The sequence below is a fragment of the Salvelinus fontinalis genome, chromosome 31 (assembly GCF_029448725.1).
Source record: "Salvelinus fontinalis isolate EN_2023a chromosome 31, ASM2944872v1, whole genome shotgun sequence".
NCBI classification, from domain to species: Eukaryota; Metazoa; Chordata; class Actinopteri; order Salmoniformes; family Salmonidae; genus Salvelinus; species Salvelinus fontinalis.
This window is the reverse complement of record NC_074695.1, coordinates 40,798,448-40,819,614: the sequence shown is the minus strand read 5'-3', so window position 1 is coordinate 40,819,614 and position 21,167 is coordinate 40,798,448. Positions and strand designations below refer to the sequence as shown.

Here is a 21,167-nt window from a genome sequence, read left to right as displayed (position 1 = left end):
CTCTCTCTCTCTCTCTCTCTCTCTCTCTCTCTCTCTCTCTCTCTCTCTCTCTCTCTCTCTCTCTCTCTCTCTCTCTCTCTCTCTCTCTCTCTCTCTCTCTCTCTCTTTCCCTCTCTCAGTTTATTTCACTTTATTGGCATGCTTGTTAAAGGTACAGTGTTGCCAACACAGTTTATACTACAGTCAATTAGATTACAATAATGAGATTTTCTCTCTGGTCTTTCAACTCTCAGTCACATTAGACACTGAGTGTACAAAACGTTAGGAATTACTCCTTCCATGACGTAGACTGACTGGGTGAATCCAGGTGAAAGCTATGATCCTTATTTATGTCACTTGATAAATCCACTTCAATCAGTGTAGATTAAGGGGAGGAGACAGGTCAAATAAGGGTTTTTAAGCCTTGAGACAATTGAGACATGGATTGTGTATGTGTGCCATGGGCAAGACAAAAGATCTAAGTGCCTTTGAACGGGGTATGGTAGTAGGTGCCAGGTGCACTGATTTGAGTGTGTCAAGAACAGCAACGCTGCTGGGTTTTTCACGCTCAACAGTTTTCCATGTGTATCAAGAACATCCAGCCAACTTGACACAACAAGTGGAGTCAGCATTAGGGTCAACATGGGCCAGCATCCCTGTGGAATGTTTTCGGCACCTTTTAGAGTTGAGGCTGTTCTGAGGGCAAAAGGGGGTGAAGATCTTTTGTCTTGCCCATGGCACACAATCCATGGCTCAATTGTGTCAAGGCTTAAAAATCCTTATTTGACCTGTGTGAAGAGAATGGCGCCAGAGGGGGTGGCTGCCGTTTTACGGGCTCTGAACCAACTCTGGGACTAAGCACCTCCCTCTGCAACTGGATCCTGGACTTCCTGATGGGCCGCCCCAAGGTGGTAAGGTTAGGCAACAGCACGTCTGCTACGCTGATCCTCAACACAGGGGCCCCTCAGGGGTGCATTCTTAGTCCCCTCCTGTACTCCCTGTTCACCCACAGCTGCATGGCCAAACACGACTCCAACACCATCATTAAGTTTGCTGACGACACAACGGTGGTAGGCGTGATTACCAACAATGATGAGACAGCTGTAGGGAGGAGGTCAGAGACCTGACAGTGTGGTGCCAGGACAACAACCTCTCCCTCAATGTGAGCAAGACAAAGGAGCTATCATGGTCTAAACACACCAAGACAGTCCTGAAGAGGGCACGACAAAGCCTATTCCCCCTCAGGAGACTGAAAAGATTTGTCATGGGTCCCCAGATCCTCAAAAAGTTCTACAGCTGTACCATAGAGATCATCCTGACTGATTGCATCACCGTCTGGTATGGCAACTGCTTGGCATCTGACCGTAAGGCGCTACAGAGGGTAGTGCGTACAGCCCAGTACATCACTGGGGCCAAGCTTCCTGCCATCCAGGATCTATATACTAGATGGTGTCAGAGGAAAACCCCCAAAAATTGTCAAAGACTCCAGTCACCCAAGTCATAGACTGTTCTCTCTGCTACTGCACGGCAAGTGGTACCGGAGCACCAAGTCTAGGACCAAAAGGCTCCTCAACAGCTTCTACCCCCAAGCCATAAGACTGCTGAACAATTCATCAAATGGCCACTGGACCATTTACACTGATCCCCCTATTCATTTTTACACTGCTGCTACTCACTGTTTATTATCCATGCATAGTCACTTTACCTCTACTAACCTGTATCCCCGCACATTGACTCGGTACCGGTGCCCCTTGTATATAGCCTCGTTGTTGTTATTTTATTGTGTTACTTTTTATAATTTTTTACTTTAGTTTATTTGGTAAATTACTTCTTAACTCTTTTGAACTGCATTGTTGGTTAAGGTCAGTAAGCGTTTCACGATAAGGTCGACACTTGTTGAATTCAGCATTTCACGGTAAGGTCGACACTTGTTGAATTCAGCGTTTCACGATAAGGTCGACACTTGTTGAATTCAGCATTTCACGGTAAGGTCGACACTTGTTGAATTCAGCATTTCACGGTAAGGTCGACACTTGTTGAATTCAGCATTTCACGGTAAGGTCGACACTTGTTGAATTCAGCATTTCACGGTAAGGTCGACACTTGTTGAATTCAGCATTTCACGGTAAGGTCGACACTTGTTGAATTCAGCATTTCACGGTAAGGTCGACACTTGTTGAATTCAGCATTTCACGGTAAAGTCTACACTTGTTGTATTCGGATCATGTGACTAATAAAGTTTGATTTGATTTAAACTCAATATTAGGAAGGTGTTCCTAATATTTGTCCTCTCAGTTTATGTAGCTCTGTACTTGGTGGGTGTATCACTGAAGTGATAATTACCTGTGAAGAGATGTTTGTGGACTGTTGATTTGCTGTGAGTGATTGATTTTGGTTGTCTAGTATATCTTCTGTAAATGTCTACAGTTCTCTACTGTACATGCAGGGGACGGGTCTCCCTTCCTCCAAAACAATTGCTGAGAATCTGTAGACATTACAGGCCTGAACTATAAACCCAAATACACAAACACACACTAATGGAATTCAGTTATTATGTGATTGTATAGATATCGTTACTCCGTTCTCATATCAATGGTATGATAATGATAATAATGTTCAGTTATGTGAACATAGGTAAAGTTATTCAGATACTGTCAACATAGAGGTTATAATACTGAGTTATATTATACCGAGTCATATTACCGAGTTATATTACCGAGTCATATTACCGAGTTATATTACCGAGTCATATTACCGAGTCATATTACCGAGTCATATTACCAAGTCATATTACTGAGATATAGGTGACATTATTTAGTTTGTGTGTGAGACAGAGAGGAGGGTTGAGACTCGGCATAGGAAGAGATTACATCACACTCCGAGAATGTTCCCAGAGGAGAGGGTTACTGCTGGTTCACATTAGCCTCCTTCACACACACACACACACACACACACACACACACACACACACACACACACACACACACACACACACACACACACACACACACACACACACACACACACACACACACACACACACACACACACACACACACACACAGCTCATATTTAGCACACTAGTCTCAAAGTCATATCTTTGTGGACATTTATTACAAACGTTCAATGTAGCACTGTTTGCAAAACATGCCCACAGCCAGACAGGAATTGAATGTCTTTGACAGGGCGTTACCTGGATATGTCAAAATAATGATCTCTGAATTCTCTCTGCTAAGAGGTGTGAAACTTTATGGAACAGGCAGAACTCTGCTTCCCTACAAGCAAAGTCACTGGTTCAAGTGAAACTCCATTTAATAATACAGTAAGACTGTTCACGGTTAAGAAATACTATTTACCATACATTTCCTGAGCTACACTCCACTGTGTTCCAAATGGCTCCCTATTCCCTTCATAGTGCATTACTTAGCCCACAGGGCTCTGGTCAAAATAAGTGCACTATATAGAGAATAGGGTACTATTTGGTACACAAGCCATTCTGTAAGTCATGCTCTGATGACTATATCATCACCCACCCTTCATGTTTCAGATAGGAACAGAATTAATAACAATACATTGTACCTCTAAGGATCCACATTTGTGTGGGTTTGGGCAGGGGTGGACTGGAACCAGAAATCCTGTATTTTTACACACTGGCCCACCGCCACTGGGTATTTGCCTGAACTGCCGTATGGCCAGTCCGTTTCTTGGTCTGTTTCATCAATAGAATAAAGTAACATGTTAGCTACGAGGCTTTCGGAAACTCACCATTGAAATGTCTTTAATATTCTGCCTTCCAGAAAAAACCTCCGGTCAACTTTCCCCTAACCTTAGTTTCTTTGAAACTGACAACCTTACTCAACCAAAGTTTTTACTGAACCTTTGATGAGCTAGCCTACAACCTGTTTAATCTCACCCTCTGATGACTGGGGATCACCCACCCTTGAGTTAGAGGACTGGTCTCTAGACAAGAGGAATTGACCAGACAAACCACTGGTGAGCCCTGGCTAGAGGACTGGTCTCTACACAAGAGGAATTTACCAGACAAACCACTGGTGAGCCCTGGCTAGAGGACTGGTCTCTACACAAGAGGAATTTACCAGACAAACCACTGGTGAGCCCTGGCTAGAAGACTGGTCTCCACACAAGAAGAATTTACCAGACAAACCACTGGTGAGCCCTGGCTCGGTACCAGGGGATATGACATGTGGTAGGGGACATGATCTGTGGGAAACTCCATACAGACAGACTCACAGGTGGCTCTTAATAAGTGTACTTAAAACAATGGAATCAGGGAGGTCAAGCATCAAGCTCTATCCTGCTGTGTGTGTGTGTGTGTGTGTGTGTGTGTGTGTGTGTGTGTGTGTGTGTGTGTGTGTGTGTGTGTGTGTGTGTGTGTGTGTGTGTGTGTGTGTGTGTGTGTGTGTGTGTGTGTGTGTGTGTGTGTGTGTGTGTGTGTGTGTGTGTGTGTGTGTGTGTGTGTGTGTGTGTGTGTGTGTGTGTGTGTGTGTGTGTGTCCTGTGGGTCCTCAGTCAGACAATAGCGAGCAGGGTGGGGTCGCCCCGGCAGGGGACAGGACACGGGAAGGGTGGGAAACGGCCCTGTGTGTGTGTGTGTGTGTGTGTGTGTGTGTGTGTGTGTGTGTGTGTGTGTGTGTGTGCGTATGTGCCACCCCTCTGAGTACACTGTTGAAACATCAACCATTGTGGCTCAAACAGAGCCATCCAGTGTGCAGTCGCCTAACAGGGGTGTGTGAGTTAATGATGTATTCAGAGCCACACAAAGACACCACTGTCCCATTTCTCAACTGAAACACAACCATACTTCGGTAGGGCCAGACCTTGTTCAGAAGAGTTCAGAAGTCAAACAGGCTCTAACTCTCCCCCTCAGAACGAGACAACGGCAGAGGAAGGGAGGGGCGGGACTGGAATTAAAAATGGACTTGAGAGACAGCCAAGTTTCCATAGAGTTTCTGTGGGTGAACTCTATTCAAGGGTGTTCTCCCTTAAAGCGCAGAGAGCAGCTGTCAGGGTCGGAGTTCAGAGGACAACGATGGGATGGTCACTTAACATCACCTGTAATAACACCTCAAGGTCAGAGGTCAGGGCAGGAGAAGGACATTAGGGGACGATTAATGTCTTCACATGAAATCTACTCAGTTCAGTTATTATCTGTGGTCCTGAATGGCTCAGCTGGTAGGGCATGGTAGAGCACTTGCATCACTAGGGTTGTGGATGTGTATCCCGCTGTGGCCACCCATACCAAACTGTATGCAAGTTGTACTGTTAGATGCTTTGGATAAAAGCCTCTGGCTGCATTGTATGTATTATTGTCTCAGTGCATTATCAAAAAGGAGGCATTTGTTGTGTTATCATGCCTATCATCTCTATGTGTAGGGAAATCAATATGGTTAATGTATCTTTTATCAAGTTAATTATATAGTCTGTATACAAATACATGTCAGTATACATAAATGTAATATGTTAGCTTTTCAGTGAAAGTATTTAGTTCAATATAGATTATAACCATTTGATTATGGATTGTAGTTGGTTTCTACAGGCTTGATCCTCCTGACAATAAAATGATGGTTTGCTGTATAGTGACAACCTTTAACGATGAGACAACTGTTTCACATGATCACAGTTGGCATCACTTAGACTTCTGCCTTAAACACTCCCAGGCCTTTGATGTGTAACTAGCCGTGTAGGAGGATGAAGTCATCATCACAAATAAGGAGAGATGGGGGGGAGAGAGAGACCAGGAAGAAAGATAGAAGTCAGTGAAAGAGGGAGACCAGAGAGAAAGACCATAGAGATAGAGACACCAGAAAACAGAAAACAGAAATAGAGAAAGAGAGATACCAGAAAAGAGAGATAGAGAGGAGGGGTCCACAGAACAAAAAGCATATGAACTGAAGGTTGATTTGAGTGTGTGAATGGGGGAAGTATTTAGACATTTTGGGTGGGGTATCATGTGTCCCAGGGGGTAGGCTTTCACTCACCCTAGCTCTGTGTGTGTGTGTGTGTGTGTGTGTGTGTGTGTGTGTGTGTGTGTGTGTGTGTGTGTGTGTGTGTGTGTGTGTGTGTGTGTGTGTGTGTGTGTGTGTGTGTGTGTGTGTGTGTGTGTGTGTGTGTGTGTGTGTGTGTGTGTGTGTGTGTGTGTGTGTGTGTGTGTGCGTGCACCCAAGAACCAGCTGCTGCTGCTCTGGCCCACTGATCATACACTCTCTAGGTAATGAGCAACCACAGAGACAGAATCTACAGAGGCAGAATCCCCCTCGTGTCTAAATAAGGCTTGAAGGAGATGTTTCATCATGCCAGACCATAATAATGGAATAGAGATGTGACAGGTCACCTGGGTCATGTTTAGTAGTGCACATGGTAGCAACACTTTTTGCAACAGAAAACAAAGATATATGTTCTAATTGGACATGTTCTGGTAGTACCTCCAGGTTTCACTCTTTAAAAAAACATTTCCTCTCTTCTGAACACCACCCATACTTCCCTCAATATAACCCCCTACATATACTCAGTAGTCCCTGTACTGAAAGAGGTTAAAAGGTTAGCACAATGAAATCCTCACCACTCAGCTTCATAACATATTCACCCCTCTTAGTTCTAAAATATTTCTCCACCAATGGTTAAGGCTAGGATTGTAGAGGGAAAGCTGATCCTAGATCTGAGTCTTTGAGAACACAGAACAAAACTGTTGGCAGTTTACATTGTATTTTTCGGCCATCTTGGATACAACATGGCTAATACCGTAAACGAATCCGCTAGCTCTCTGTGGCCTCCACATGTAATGGGATCTGTTGTGAACAGTTAGACAGGTGGTGTTAGCCTCATGGTAATACTGCCACCTGATCAGGTAAGTCTATCTATGTATCTGGGGTTACATGTCAGCTGTGCTGGAGCACTGGAGCAACGTTACTAAACCTTTTCAAAAATAGACTTTCAGATTGTGCTTTCAGATCTGCTTTACCCCAGGGAAGATTAAATTCATTAATCTATTCATTGAGGGGGTTGGTGGCGCTCACTGGACCGTAGAAAGGGTTTTAGGGTCCAACAGACGCTTACGGTGCCCTTTTATTCGTCTTGTACCATGATGATAATCTTCAAAAGGTGACAACTCACCACAATAAAGATTCCTCTTCAAGAGGTAAAATATGGAACATAAAGATTTTCGACATAAAGGTTATCAAACTCTCAACTCAAATTCAATAAAGGCTTGAATAAATCATTTCTGGGGAGGCTCAGCAGCACAGCAATGCGTCTTCTCTGCTCCTCAGATTATTTTGCACTGGCAACCTGGCACAAACGTTTCAACAGCTGCAGGTGTCCCAGGCCTGATTGGCACAATGTCCTGCAGCTGCGTAGTGGGATGAAGTCTTCACGGCTCACCACAATTCATTCATTCAGTTGTTGGTTCACTCAGTCATTCATTCATCTATACATCCATTTATTAATTTGCTCATTCATTAATGTGATTGTTCATTCATTCATTCATTTATTCATCCATCCAAGGTCAATACCATGACATAAAATAGTAATAACCTTTCCATGTGATTGTGTCTCTCCTAACAGTGCGTGTGAATGTCTATGTGTGAGTGAGTCTACTCTGTGGTTGAACTGTGAACAGCCACAACACAACAGCAACAGCCTTCCCTCCTCTCAGGGAAAGCAGCGGTCCATCTCCCGGTCTGTTACAGACAGACTCTGATGATGTCAGCACTGGGTCAGGCCGGGATGGGAGCTGCTTGCTGCCGGCTCTTGGGGACTGGCTGGGGACTGGGATAGGCAAGGCCTACCCTCCACAGGCAGGAAATGGGGTGAAACCCTTGCTCGAAAATTATGCCTCCGACATTTAGTGCTGTGAAGGAAAGGAAGCGTCTCCTGATAGCCGGGACTATTGATTTCCTGTTGCGGACTAACAGTTTTGGGGGCTTCACCAACACACACACACACAGCTATGTCTTGCTATACTTGTGAGGACCAACAATTGATTCGCATTCAAAATCCTATTTTCCCTAACCTCTGAACCTAACCTTAACCTTAACCCCTAACCTTAACCCCTAACCCTAAACCTAACCATAACTTTTTTGGGACCAACAATTGATTCCAATTCAAAATCCTATTTTCCCTAACACTAAATCTACCCCCTTACCCTAATTTAAACCCTAGATCAGAACTGACTTTTCGTAGCAGGTAAGGAGAGCATTTTTTCACTAGATGCTAACCCCAACCCTTTTCCTAACCTTAACCTAATTCTCATAACCTGCTGTGTAAGGTTAAGATGGAGCCGGAGAAGAAGGCAGACGTTTTACATGCCCCTATCTCAACTAACCGGTTTCCCCGCACATTGACTCTGTACCGGTACCCCCCTGTATATAGTCTCGCTATTGTTATTTTACTGCTGCTCTTTAATTACTTGTTACTTTTATTTCTCATTCTTATCCGTATTTTTTTTAAACTGCATTCTTGGTTAGGGGCTCGTAAGTAAGCATTTCACTGTAAGGTGTATTCCTATTGTATTCGTTGTATTCAACACAGACCTGTTGTATTCGGCGCATGTGACTAAAAAAATTTGATATGATTTGATTTGAAGTTCTCCTAACCTGCTACGAAAAAGTAACTTCCGGTCGTAGCTGTATTGAAGTAGTGTGTTTCTAGGGAATCTCCACATACACAGACACAAACACAGACACAGATACAGACGTGTATGTGCATGCACACACACACACACACACACACACACACACACACACACACACACACACACACACACACACACACACACACACACACACACACAAATACCTTTCTCCCCCTTCCTGCCAGGACACAGACAGGAAGGCTAAAGAATACTAGGTCACTTAGGAAGTGAACAGTGCTCACACTGTGACAGTTGGGCTGCAGTGTTTGAAATAATTGGGCACTGTTGTGAATGTAGCCAGGTCACCTGTGAAAAAAGTCATTATTCGATGTCCATCCATGTCTGAGGACGTCGGGAGATGACTAGGAAAACGGCCACTAGGGGCAACGGTGAGCGCTTTTACCTTAAAGTAGATTTTGGTTTTGCTAGGGCATTATGGACAGGGATGGTGAATTGGTGTAAACAACTGCCACTGATTACAAAGGTTGCAAGTTAAAATCCAGCAATATAATGTTTTTTTCAATATTTTTGTTTTAAGCCAATCCCAAACCTTAACCCCTATTTTAACCATTTGGATTTAATGCCTAACCTTAAGAATTTGGAGTTAATGCTGAAATTTAACCTTAAACATTTAGATATTAGACGTTTGGAACTACTTTGAAATTTGACATTTGAGAAACATGGATGAGCGTCTAATTCTGATGTGAGACTGTGAGAGCTGGTAGTGTGAATGACAGTTAGTCATTTCAGCCATGTACACTCCCAGCTGGAAAAACTGGTCGAATTACTTTGTTACACCCAGATTATAACCTGTTGTAAACTGGTTGAAATAACGTTGTTACACCCAGATTATAACCTGTTGTAAACTGGTCAAGATTACATCGTTACACACAGATTATAACCTGTTGTAAACTGGTCAAGATTACATCGTTACACAGAGATTATAACCTGTTGTAAACTGGTCGAAATGACGTCGTTACACCCAGGTTATAACCTGTTGTAAACTGGTTGAAAAGACTTCGTTACACCCAGATTATAACCTGTTGTAAACTGGTTGAAAAGACTTCGTTACACCCAGATTATAACCTGTTGTAAACTGGTCGAAAAGACTTTGTTACACCCAGATTATAACCTGTTGTAAACTGGTCGAAAAGACTTCGTTACACCCAGATTATAACCTGTTGTAAACTGGTCGAAAAGACTTTGTTACACCCAGATTATAACCTGTTGTAAACTGGTCGAAAAGACTTTGTTACACCCAGATTATAACCTGTTGTAAACTGGTCGAAAAGACTTCGTTACACCCAGATTATAACCTGTTGTAAACTGGTCAAAAAGACTTCGTTACACCCAGATTATAACCTGTTGTAAACTGGTCGAAAAGACTTCGTAACACCCAGATTATAACCTGTTGTAAACTGGTCGAAAAGACTTCGTTACACCCAGATTTTAAACAGAAGTCAGAAATGTACAGGAACTTGACACCGACCCTTGTGTTAACCTCAACACAAATGTGATCTACTTCTGTTCTTTCAAATTATAGAGCTCATGTGCCATAAACAGATTAGGAGTGACTCAGATTAGGAGTGCTGATCTAGGATCAGGCACCTAATGTCCATGTAATCATATTCTGATCCTAAAATCAGCAATCCTACTCTCATACAACTGCGTGAGAAATAGTAGTCAAAACATCCCTCAGATTAGAAACAACACAGAATACCACTGAACACTATGATCAATACCACTGGATAAAACCACTGAATGACAGATTGACCTGCAGTCAGTTGGGCTGGTGTGAGTTAGGAAGGGGATTCAGTTAAGACCCTCAGATGCCGAATGCTGCTCGTCTCTACATCATAACCTTTTCATTAAAGCAGGATTTCAGAGCTGAGCGTCGGTCAAGAGCACCAGTTTATGGGGGCTTTGTCTCAGAGAAATGAGTGAGTGTGGTGGGCCTGTGGATTGTGTGTGTGTGTGTGTGTGTGTGTGTGTGTGTGTGTGTGTGTGTGTGTGTGTGTGTGTGTGTGTGTGTGTGTGTGTGTGTGTGTGTGTGTGTGTGTGTGTGTGTGTGTGTGTGTGTGTGTGTGTGTGTGTGTGTGTGTGTGTGTGCAAGGGGACAAAGTTTGGGCTGGGTCAAAGAGGATGCTTTTTCCATATGTGTGGTGGCAAAGGCGAGATTGGGGCACACAGACATCAAACACACACATGGACATGGGCTCCTGAGTGTAAGGCACTGCATCTCAGTGCTAGAGCCATCACTACAGACCCTGGTTCGATTCCAGGTTGTATCACAACTGGCCATGATTGGGAGTCCCTCTAGCGAGAGGGGCGAGAGGAGCTAGATGGGCTTATGGTGAAGCGCTACGATAACAAATGGAACAGATCAGGGTCTATCCTGCTCAGTGTATTCGTACTTGCGTGCGTAGGACGGGGCCTCTGAGAACGTTTTCAAAGGAACAATGAAGCTGACACAACATGGATTGACCTTGAGTTAGATGAAAACTAAAACACACTGAACGGTAGTTAAAACGTGAAGCCAACAGTTACTGTATGACGTACTAACACGTTAATGTGTTGTGAGACATAAGCATGTCATAACCCCATTATGCATTGGTTTATCTCATAACAATTCTGAGTTTGATTCAGTAGACCAATTGCCACATAAAAAGTTTATTATAAATCTTTATATTATAAATGTTATCATATTATATGTTAATGCTAAAACACACTAAGAACGTATAAGAATAAATCATAAGACCTGTTGTCTTTCATCCAAGTGATACTAGCAGGACCGTCACTCTGTCTCGCATAATTGTTCAGTCTATGACCGGTCAGTTATCATTGTTCAGTATCAGGACCAGTATTCATAAAGCAGCAGGGTAGAGTGCTCATCTAGGATCAGGTCCCCTCTTTCCATTTAATCTTACTCATGATGATGTAAAACTGATTCTAGATCATAGTGAATGAAACTAAACTGATTCTAGATCAGCACTCCTACCCTGAGAGGCTTTATGAATACAGGCCCGGGCCTACACCACCTCATAGTGAATGAAACTAAACTGATTCTAGATCAGCACTCCTACCCTGAGAGGCTTTATGAATACAGGCCCGGGCCTACACCACCTCATAGTGAATGAAACTAAACTGATTCTAGATCAGCACTCCTACCCTGAGAGGCTTTATGAATACAGGCCCGGGCCTACACCACCTCATAGTGAATGAAACTAAACTGATTCTAGATCAGCACTCCTACCCTGAGAGGCTTTATGAATACAGGCCCGGGCCTACACCACCTCATAGTGAATGAAACAAACCACAACAAACTGCTGTACTGTACTTTGAAACCCTGTGTTAAAGGCTATGTGATATAATTACAATATCTGGCTGACATGGCAACTTGAATTAATTTACATGGCTAATTTCCGTCAGAGTAGAGTGTGTTTTCATTCAGGCAATAAAGACTGTTATTAATCATCATCTGTAACAGCCCCCACTAGGACCTGTTCCTTCATGTTACTACAGACAACATATACATCATGTTAATGACCCCATATTCTTTCATCATATCAAATCAGATTTCAGAACAAATCATGATGATCAAATCTAGCTATCAATCAATCATCACAATATTTCAAACACATGAGAGAGATCGACACAGAGAGAGAGAGAGTCAGTCTTCTAACTACTGTGTTTCACCATATTAAATCATGGAAGCTACACACTGTCTTTATGATCACGTTTTAAACAAGGTCCATCTTGTGAGGGTAAATGAAGCCTTCATAAACCATTAAGAGGTCTACATGGAGAGCTCATAAATATTGTACAAGCAAATGTCATACAATACCAGGGTGATATAACTGGGTCCTCACATCTAGTGCTTTGCCAAATGTGGCAAACCCTTAAGCCACCCTTTATACAATATAAACATAGTTTATAAGTGATATGTGGAGCATTTAGGGTTAAATTTGACTGTCTACATCACATAGTGAAGTAGTGGATGTTATAACACAGAGTCATTTATATTAACGGTATGCTGACACAAAGACTGATCTGAGAGCAGCGCTTATGAGAAACAACCTTTTTAATAGTTGAAATAAATACTAATTTATACATGCATGATCAAAAAAAACAACACATTAACAATACTATGGTAAGTCTGGTAGATAGTGTAAAACCTATGGCACACACTCACAGCAGCTTTTACCCATTTTAAGAATTTCACACATTGAAAAACACAAGCGATCAAGGACGCTCTTCTTCTTACTTCCTACTCTCACTAGAGCACATGTACTTCTACTAAAGGTCACCTGGGGGTCCATAGGTCATAGGTCACACACACACGGCAGGCTACATCCATCATTTCATATCTGCCGTTTTCACCATAGCTGAAAACTGAGGTAAACTTTATCAGGTTTTAAGATCATTGTATGTTTGTTTTTGGCAAAGAGAAGGCCAACAGGTGTGTGTAGATTGGAGACTGAGTTTAAGTTGTCCGTTTCTTATGGTGAGGTTCTGGTCACATCCAGCGCAACCAAAACCTTGTTTAACGATGTTGTTACTTTAAGCTCAGTAAAAGTCCAAACACAGCACACCTATCTCATCCGTAGAACCAGATCCAGACTCCTTCCTTTGTGTTCTCTCTCTGCTCTCACTCAACCTCCCGACCCTAAACGAACAGGGCCAATCCGAGCGAGTCTCTTTGGTATGCCAAAACAAGGAGATAGAGATGGGATTTTGTCATCCACGATCACTTCTAGAATGGGTTCATTTCTATTTCTTTATTAAACTAATTCACAGAATGGGAATTGACTGGCGGTAGAGTCCTGGGTGAAGACCTCTCCCTTAGCGCCTGTGAGAGCAACGTGCAGCCGTCCGACACCGCGCAGGCCGAGTTGCGCAGGCGCTCCCTGTAGTCTGCCATCTTGGTGCTGCTCTCTGGATGCTGGGAGACGTCCCGGAGGCCCTGAGTGAGGAGGACGCACGCTGACACCACGCTCATGGCGCCACCCAGAACTGCCGTCTGCACACCCTTCCCCTCAGGTGACACGCTCGCTGCCCGGCCTAAAAACTGCGGTTCCGTGGCAAACCCGACCAATGCGTTTACCGCTTGGACCAGCGCCACGCTGAACAGGACGCAGCGGTTGCGCGTTAGCTCGCTGGGCTGCGTCTTGACTTCCCGGACGCAGGCCAAGAGGGCCGTGCCGCTCGTGCTAATGCTCTTGACGCTGAGCTTGAACTGTTCTTTGGCGAAGCGGTCCTTGGACCTCTCGCTGGCCAGGCCCGAGGCATCTGTCAGGGTCTTGAGGTTGCAGGAGATGTTCTGAGATAGCTCCAGTAGTAGCTGGGGCGTGAGGTCCGGCAGCGGCGTGACCCTGAGGATGCTGCAGCTCTGCTCCACCTCGTGGCGGCACCGTGTCACTTTGTAGCGGTCCACCAGCCCTGGCAGACACGGCTGAGAACCCGAGGTCTCCACCGCCGCTAGGTATGCAGCCTGCGCCGAACACTCGGTCAACGACACCACCAAGTCCCCCATCTCTAGTAAGCGGTCTCCCACCTCGACGAAGCGGCCCATGTTGAGCTGCGACTGGATGTCGTGGGTGAGGATGGAGAGTTCCTTGGTGCGGGCGATGACCGTGTCGCGGCACTGCTCGAAGGTCTCGGCCACCGCCACGCCATCCGCGGTGACCACGGGCCGTGTCTCGCTACAGAGCAGGAGGAGGTCGGCAACCAGCTGCATCTTGCCCTTACACGTGTCACAGATGGACGAGAGCTTCTTCCTCTGCTGCAAGCTGCTGCTCTGTGTGCTGCTGGAACCCTCGCTAGCTGACCTCCCTGAGCCACTACTAGCCATAGTAGGGGGGTCAAGCTGCTCGATTTGTGGGGGGGTTTCAATGAGAAACGTGTTTTACGTCATCACACACTCCATGGTCAGAAAGCGTAGTTTAAGACATTGTTATTAATGGTAACACACACCCCTATAAGTGTAAAACTGTGAGTTTGAACTGGCCAGAGAATATTCCTTATAGTCCTTCAGAGTACATGTAGTCCACTGTATGTGTCAATGTGAGATTGCAAAGAAGCACAGGGATTTGTATTCTCAAAGTAAACATTTGCTGAGATCAAACTAGAAGTTGTAAGTCATGGTACTCCAGCTCATTATTCTCATACAAAGTACGGAGAGGAATTCTGTTGGGGTTAAATTAGTAACATGGTTTTGAGCTATGATCTATAAAATGAACTTTTCTAAACACTTACTCTTCAATGAGAGTTCCTTCCTTTACATTTTTTTGTGACGAGAATCCCTTCAAATTATAACTTTTCATTTACTCAGTGTTTATAATGTTTACATATTAAATAAAATGCCCAGGAAAAAAACTTCATCCACCTGCTAATATCTATTGTCTTCCCAGGGTTTCGCAAAACAGAAGAATTCACAGGTTATTGTAATAAACTCACACTAAACTGCAGTGCCACCAAGGTGCCTGTACTTCAGGCTAAGTGCAGACTGTACACGGATAATATTAAAAGTTATGAATCTAATAAAATCTAAAAATATTATCGATCTGATAATATTTAAACTGAAACTACAATTTTAAGACGTGTCCTTTTTTCTGATTAAATTTACTCGAGAACACGATAGGATTTTAAAATACCTGCTTGCTTGAAGGCAGGGTGTATGTGAACCGTATTGTCCGTTGAAGAGTTCCCACTAAATTTGACCACCCTAGTTTGACCGGGAGGCTGGCTCATTCCAGTTACAAGGAGAGCACCACCCAGACAGTTCCGTTCGACCACTCCTCGCTCCCTCTGCCTTTCCTGCATCATCATTACATGAGTCTTTCCAAACAGAAGGCTCCAAAAACGCAACAGGCCAATTGCACTGACCCTCCCGCGACTTTCAACCTCTTCTTTTTCATACACAGTCCCGTGATAGACACTTGTTCGTCCGGCAGGTTCGATTCCATAGGCATATCTATTGTCCATAAGCACTTCTTAGCAAAACGCAGGGCGTGGATGTCTTGTCCGGAATATCCTGTGTCGGGTTTCGGTTTTGATATCCATAGCAGTCGTGTCCCTGTTTAAATGATGGCCTAAACTCCTGAACACGTCTGAAACAATCTTTCACAACTAACATGTCGGTCGACCACAAGACTTCACTGAAAAATGAGTGGTGGGGATTCCAAACTGAAAGTCAGTTGTGCTCTCTCCCGCTACATATTCTGTATTGCCTAGTATCAGGAAGCAGAGAGGGTGTGGTCGCACTAAACGGCTTGATTGTCGCGAAGTAGCAACGCAGGCAGCGAGGCAAAAAATGATAGCCTTCCTCTGAAATAATATGTAACTTTAAAACTGTGTTTAAGGTCAATCTGGCTCGTCAATATAGAGCAAAAAAGCCGGGCGCGCGTTCATCAAATGGTCCAATACGATTCCACAGTTGTCCCGGATAGTTGTTGGCTTTCCTGGTGAGTTTTATGGTCCGGATTTTAGGGCAGACTGCTCCCTCTGCCATGAGCCAGCTCTTCCCGAGGCCCCGACGTGGGTGCATTCGACTACCGGTATAAGGGCAAAGTTACACCCAAAACGCAGTTCTCCAAAATGACCGACAGTCCGCCCTGTATTTCATTTATTTGGTTACCTTAATTTCCCTTCTCAAAATCAATCAAAACGTGTGATACTCCGAGACCGCTCCGTTCTTACTTATACCAATCCAAACTTATTTTACACTGCTCATATTGACTGCTATAACACAGCTGTTGGATTCTACTAGAATGAGTAGCGTCTTTACTGTGCGCTCATTTGGACTTTAATTATGTGTTTCGTGTTTCCGCGCTTTACGAAGCATAGGCTACGTTTCCACTTGGTGAGATTGAGCTATTTATAATAACCAATGATGTATATAAACCCTGGATCGCTGATGCTATGTATAGGCCATTGAGAGGCTTTGAAGGCTCTGCTCGGCCATATTGGCACTCCTCAGTACGGTCCTCCATAGGAAAGAATGGAATTCTACAGTATTTCAAGTAGACATTACATGTATTTAAGTAGTTTTGTTGTTGTAGTGGGGACAGTAACATTAGCAATCTCAAAAAATTATACTTTAAGGATTTAAAATATATATAATATATTTGATTTATTTGTATCTTTAGCTCACATAATATAATGTAAAAGTATGCATTAAGGTGTGTGTAATATAATAAATGAGGCAAAAACGAATGCAGACATGAATAAATGCATTTCTATAGCTTTCTAGGTGGTTTTTACAATGGTAGGGGTGTGCCAAGATGGAGGCATGGTGGCTCAACACAGCACATGTAGTGTATCTATAAACAATTGGCAATAGCCAATCTATTACACAGAATCAGCCAGTCTTATTTAACTCACAACTAATGACATTAGGCTAAGGGCAACACTGTATCAAATCAAATTTTATTTGTCACATGTGCCGAATACAACAGACCTTAGAGTGAAATGCTTACTTACAAGCCCTTAACCAACAATGCTTTAAGACAAAATTAAAATAAGTGTTAAGTACAAAATAGAAAATAAAAGTAACAAATAATTAAACAGCAGCAGTAAAATAACAACCAAGGCTATATACAGGGGGTACCGGTACAGAGTCAATGTGCGTGGACACCGGTTAGCTGAGGTAATTGAGGTAATATGTACATGTAGGTAGAGTTAAAGTGACTATGCATCAATTATAAACAGAGAGTAGCAGCAGCATAAAAGAGGGGTCTGGGTAGCCCTTTGATTAGCTGTTCAGAGTCTTATTTAAAAAAATATACTTAATCTTTATTTAACTAGGCAAGTCAGTTAAGAACAAATTCTTATTTACAATGACGGCCTAAGAACAGTGGGTTAACTGACTTGTTCAGGGGAAGAACGACAGATTTTTACCTTGTCAGCTCAGAGATTCAATCTAGCAATCTAGCAACCTTTCGGTTACTGGCCCAATGCTCTAACCCCTAGGCTACCTGCCGCCCCTTATGGCTTGGGGTAGAAGCTGTTACGAAGCCTTTTGGACCTCGACTTGGCGCTCCGGTACCGCTTGCCGTGCGGTAGTAGGGAGAACAGTCTATGACTAGGGTGGCTGGAGTCTTTGACAATTCTGAGAGAATGTACTATAAAAATGTATTAAATTGTATTGAGACTATCTCGAATAAGAGAAACAGAATACAGAACTCATGTTCTGTACCATAACAGAAGCATATCATAGCCATGGATTCTTGCACTTTATAAAGAATGTTGGCATATTTAATTTGAGTTTTACTGACCACCTTTCTTAGGCCCAAATGGCCAAGTGTCCCAAATGGCACACTATTCCCTACATAGTGCACTACTTTTGACCAGGGCCTATAGGGCACTATATCCAGAATAAGGTACCATTTGTGATACAACCCAAATGGCACCACTCTTACAAATCTCGTCATCATATCTCCAGAACATTTTGGGCCTTTGAATACTTGACAAAGTTCTTTATTCCTTGAAAACGATCAAATACTATCCAGTACAGTTTGAGCAGGGTTGGTATCGCAGCATCCCTTGAGAAATATATTTCTATATACTTCAATGAGACAATTAACTGAAATTAACTGAAGGAAAGTTAAATATTTTTGTCACGTCAATCTTATTATTTACAGACCTACATTTGGGAATTAAAATAATATAGATATGGTTATCACGCTGAAGGCTATGACTATTCTATTTTTTTAAATGTAAAAACAATATGAATTGAATGTTTTCTTGTTGTTGTCATTCTTGATATAGCTGATATCTCATCCTGCTGGTTTTGTACATTGTACAAATACATGATAGTACATATATAGGTTTAATGTTATTTACTATGCAGGTGGTGCTAATGGATTTCAAAAATATATAAACCCTACTGCCTTATGCTGTGCTCTGAGTAGTCCAAGAGCCACAGTATTTACTATGGACGGCGAAATCTGACTCTTCTCTCTGTTAATGGTAGTGACATCACTGACATTGTCCACTCACAGAAGACGGAGAGGGGAAAGCTGGGATGTGAGGGAACCAATAGGAGAATGGAGAGAGGGACTAATACCTAACGCTCTCTAACCTGTAGGCTTGAATGGCTGTGTGCTGTCTGTTGACTGCAGTTACAAGAGCTGTGAGTCACAGGGAAGTAGAATACCTGTACTGTTTGTAAACATCGTGTTAGATATATTAGCTCTAGTATGATTGTGAATGATTCAAAAGAACCAAAACCAAGGAGTCTCAACAAGTCATATTCTATTCTATTCACAGCATTATTTCCAGAGTCCTAGAGTCAGATAACAAACAAGGAATACAATACATGAACCATCACAATGCAATACTGTCAGGCCCTGACCATAGAGAGCCTTTGTTTTTCTATGGTATAGTAGGTCAGGGCGTGACTGGGGGTTGTTCTGGTTAGTTATTTCTATGTGGGGTTCTGGGTTATTATTTCTATGTTGGTGATTGGTATGATTCCCAATTAGAGGCAGCAGGTAATCGTTGTCTCTAATTGGGGATCATATTTAGGTAGCCTTTTGCCACCTGTGTTTTATTGGATATTGTTTTGAGTTAGTGCACGTAGCACCTCTGTAGTCACGGTTCGTTGTTAGTTTATTGATTTATTTGTTTTGTTCTTGTTAAGTTTCACTTTATAATAAATATGTGAAACTCAACCTCTGCTGCGCCTTGGTCCGATATTTATACACACGAACGTGACAAATACAGTGTGTGTGTGTGTGATTCACTCTTCCCCAGAGTCCTATAGTTTTCTGTGTATACTCATCATAATTCAACATGAAATCTTTAAATATTTTATTTTATGCTACACTATGGTCTCACTATCAAACAATAAGTGTGGTCCTTTTTGTCTGAGGAGGTAGTTTGCTTTACTACAGGGAGACTAAATAAGGAAATACAGTATTCAAGTCACTAACGGTATCCCAATCAACCCCCAGCCCATCTGAGCAGAGCTGTGTGTGTGTGTGCGTGTGTTTGTGCGTGCGTGCGTGTGAAACTGTGTCCATGTACATGTGTGTGTGCCTGCGTGCGTGTGTTTATGCACATGTGTGACACTGTGTCTGTGTACGTGTGTGTGACTGTGTGTGTGCGTTGTGTGTCTTGGAAGCAGACAACCTAGCTTCTGCTGCTAAGGCCACAGGTTGTGCATTGTCAGTCTCTCTCACACACAGCTGCACAGGGCACGGTGCCATTGGGTGGAGCAGGCCGGAGAGGAAACGTTTCAGTTTATGTGGACTGGCCAGATCTCTGCTGAACACTACTGACCCCATGTACTGTGCTATAGAGGGCTGTGGTTAAATGCATTCAGTTGTACAACTGACTAGGTATCCCCCTTTCCTTTCCTTTATAGCCTGCACACTACAGGAGCATTTAAAAGAACAGGCATCCATCCAGTGAAGAGTGAAGTTGTAAGCTGAAGGGTTCGAATCATACAATGACACAATCATGGGGTACCCAAGCATTAATAATAGTGGTAGAAAGAGCAGGAAGGGAAGCGCTACTAAGGTACACAATAGTAAATTATGGTAGACAGAAGGTGCTCTTTGGTAAAAGGGGTAAATTGGTGTGTGTGTGTGTGTGTGTGTGTGTGTGTGTGTGTGTGTGTGTGTGTGTGTGTGTGTGTGTGTGTGTGTGTGTGTGTGTGTGTGTGTGTGTGTGTGTGCGTGTGTCATCAAAAAGAAAAGAGGATCAAGGCACTCTTCATATAATTAATTAAAATGCCTTTATTAGTATGGCATGTTCAATAGAAACAAAGTTTTTAAAAATCCGGCCCCGTTTCGGCTGCATGGCCTTCGTCAGGGAGTACAAAAAAATTATACAATGTCCTCTTTTGAACAACTTTTCCAATTAGCCCTAATTAGAAGAGGGAGTGGTTACACACCTAGTAAGCAATACTATACACATTAAAAAGTTAAATACTGTAGCTATGTTATCATAAAAATACAACTCCAAGCTCGAAGTATCAGGACACTTAGAAAGGTAGTTCTAACCTTAAATATGACTGGGAGAAGTGTCAAGAATAAGAAATAAATATATTCCATAGTACACTAGAACACAGCAAAACATGAACAACAACAGTCTAAACATAGCTGAGGGCAATAGAGCAAAATGTCCACTAGATGACAGCAAATGGACCTATCACAACCCTACAGGAAGGGTGAGAAATCCATATCTTCATTTAAACCAGGGTATTTAGTGGCCTGTAGTTTGTAAATCCAAAAACGTTCCCTTTGGTTTAACTGTTTAAGACGGTCCCCTTTTCTAATAGAGGCCGGAATATGATCAATACCCATAGCTTATAGAGAGGCAGGGTTGCCATGGTGTAAGGACTTGCAGTGCCTTGCCATGGGGTAGTCTTGTGTTCAGTCTTGAAGGCGTCTCTTTGTCCGTCCAATGTAGAACACCTTGTAGAACACTGTGGAACACTGTGTACACAATGTAGAACACTGTGGACATTCCAATCTATAGATGACATGAGTGGTTTTGCAGTTAATTAAATGCTTGACGTAATACTCCAATTT

The 21,167-nt window shown here is 43.0% G+C and overlaps 2 protein-coding genes across 4 annotated transcripts in view; both read right to left on the bottom strand.

Moving 5' to 3' along the window:
* The window catches only part of LOC129830250 (paired box protein Pax-7-like), a 166,247-nt gene that overhangs the window by 87,611 nt on the left and 57,469 nt on the right, over positions 1 to 21,167 (bottom strand). The window lies entirely within an intron of this gene.
* tlnrd1 (talin rod domain containing 1) lies at positions 12,692 to 16,442 on the bottom strand. Its single transcript, XM_055892673.1, has one exon. It carries the CDS (start codon positions 14,477 to 14,479, stop codon positions 13,415 to 13,417), a length of 1,065 nt encoding a protein of 354 aa, XP_055748648.1. The 5' UTR covers positions 14,480 to 16,442; the 3' UTR covers positions 12,692 to 13,414.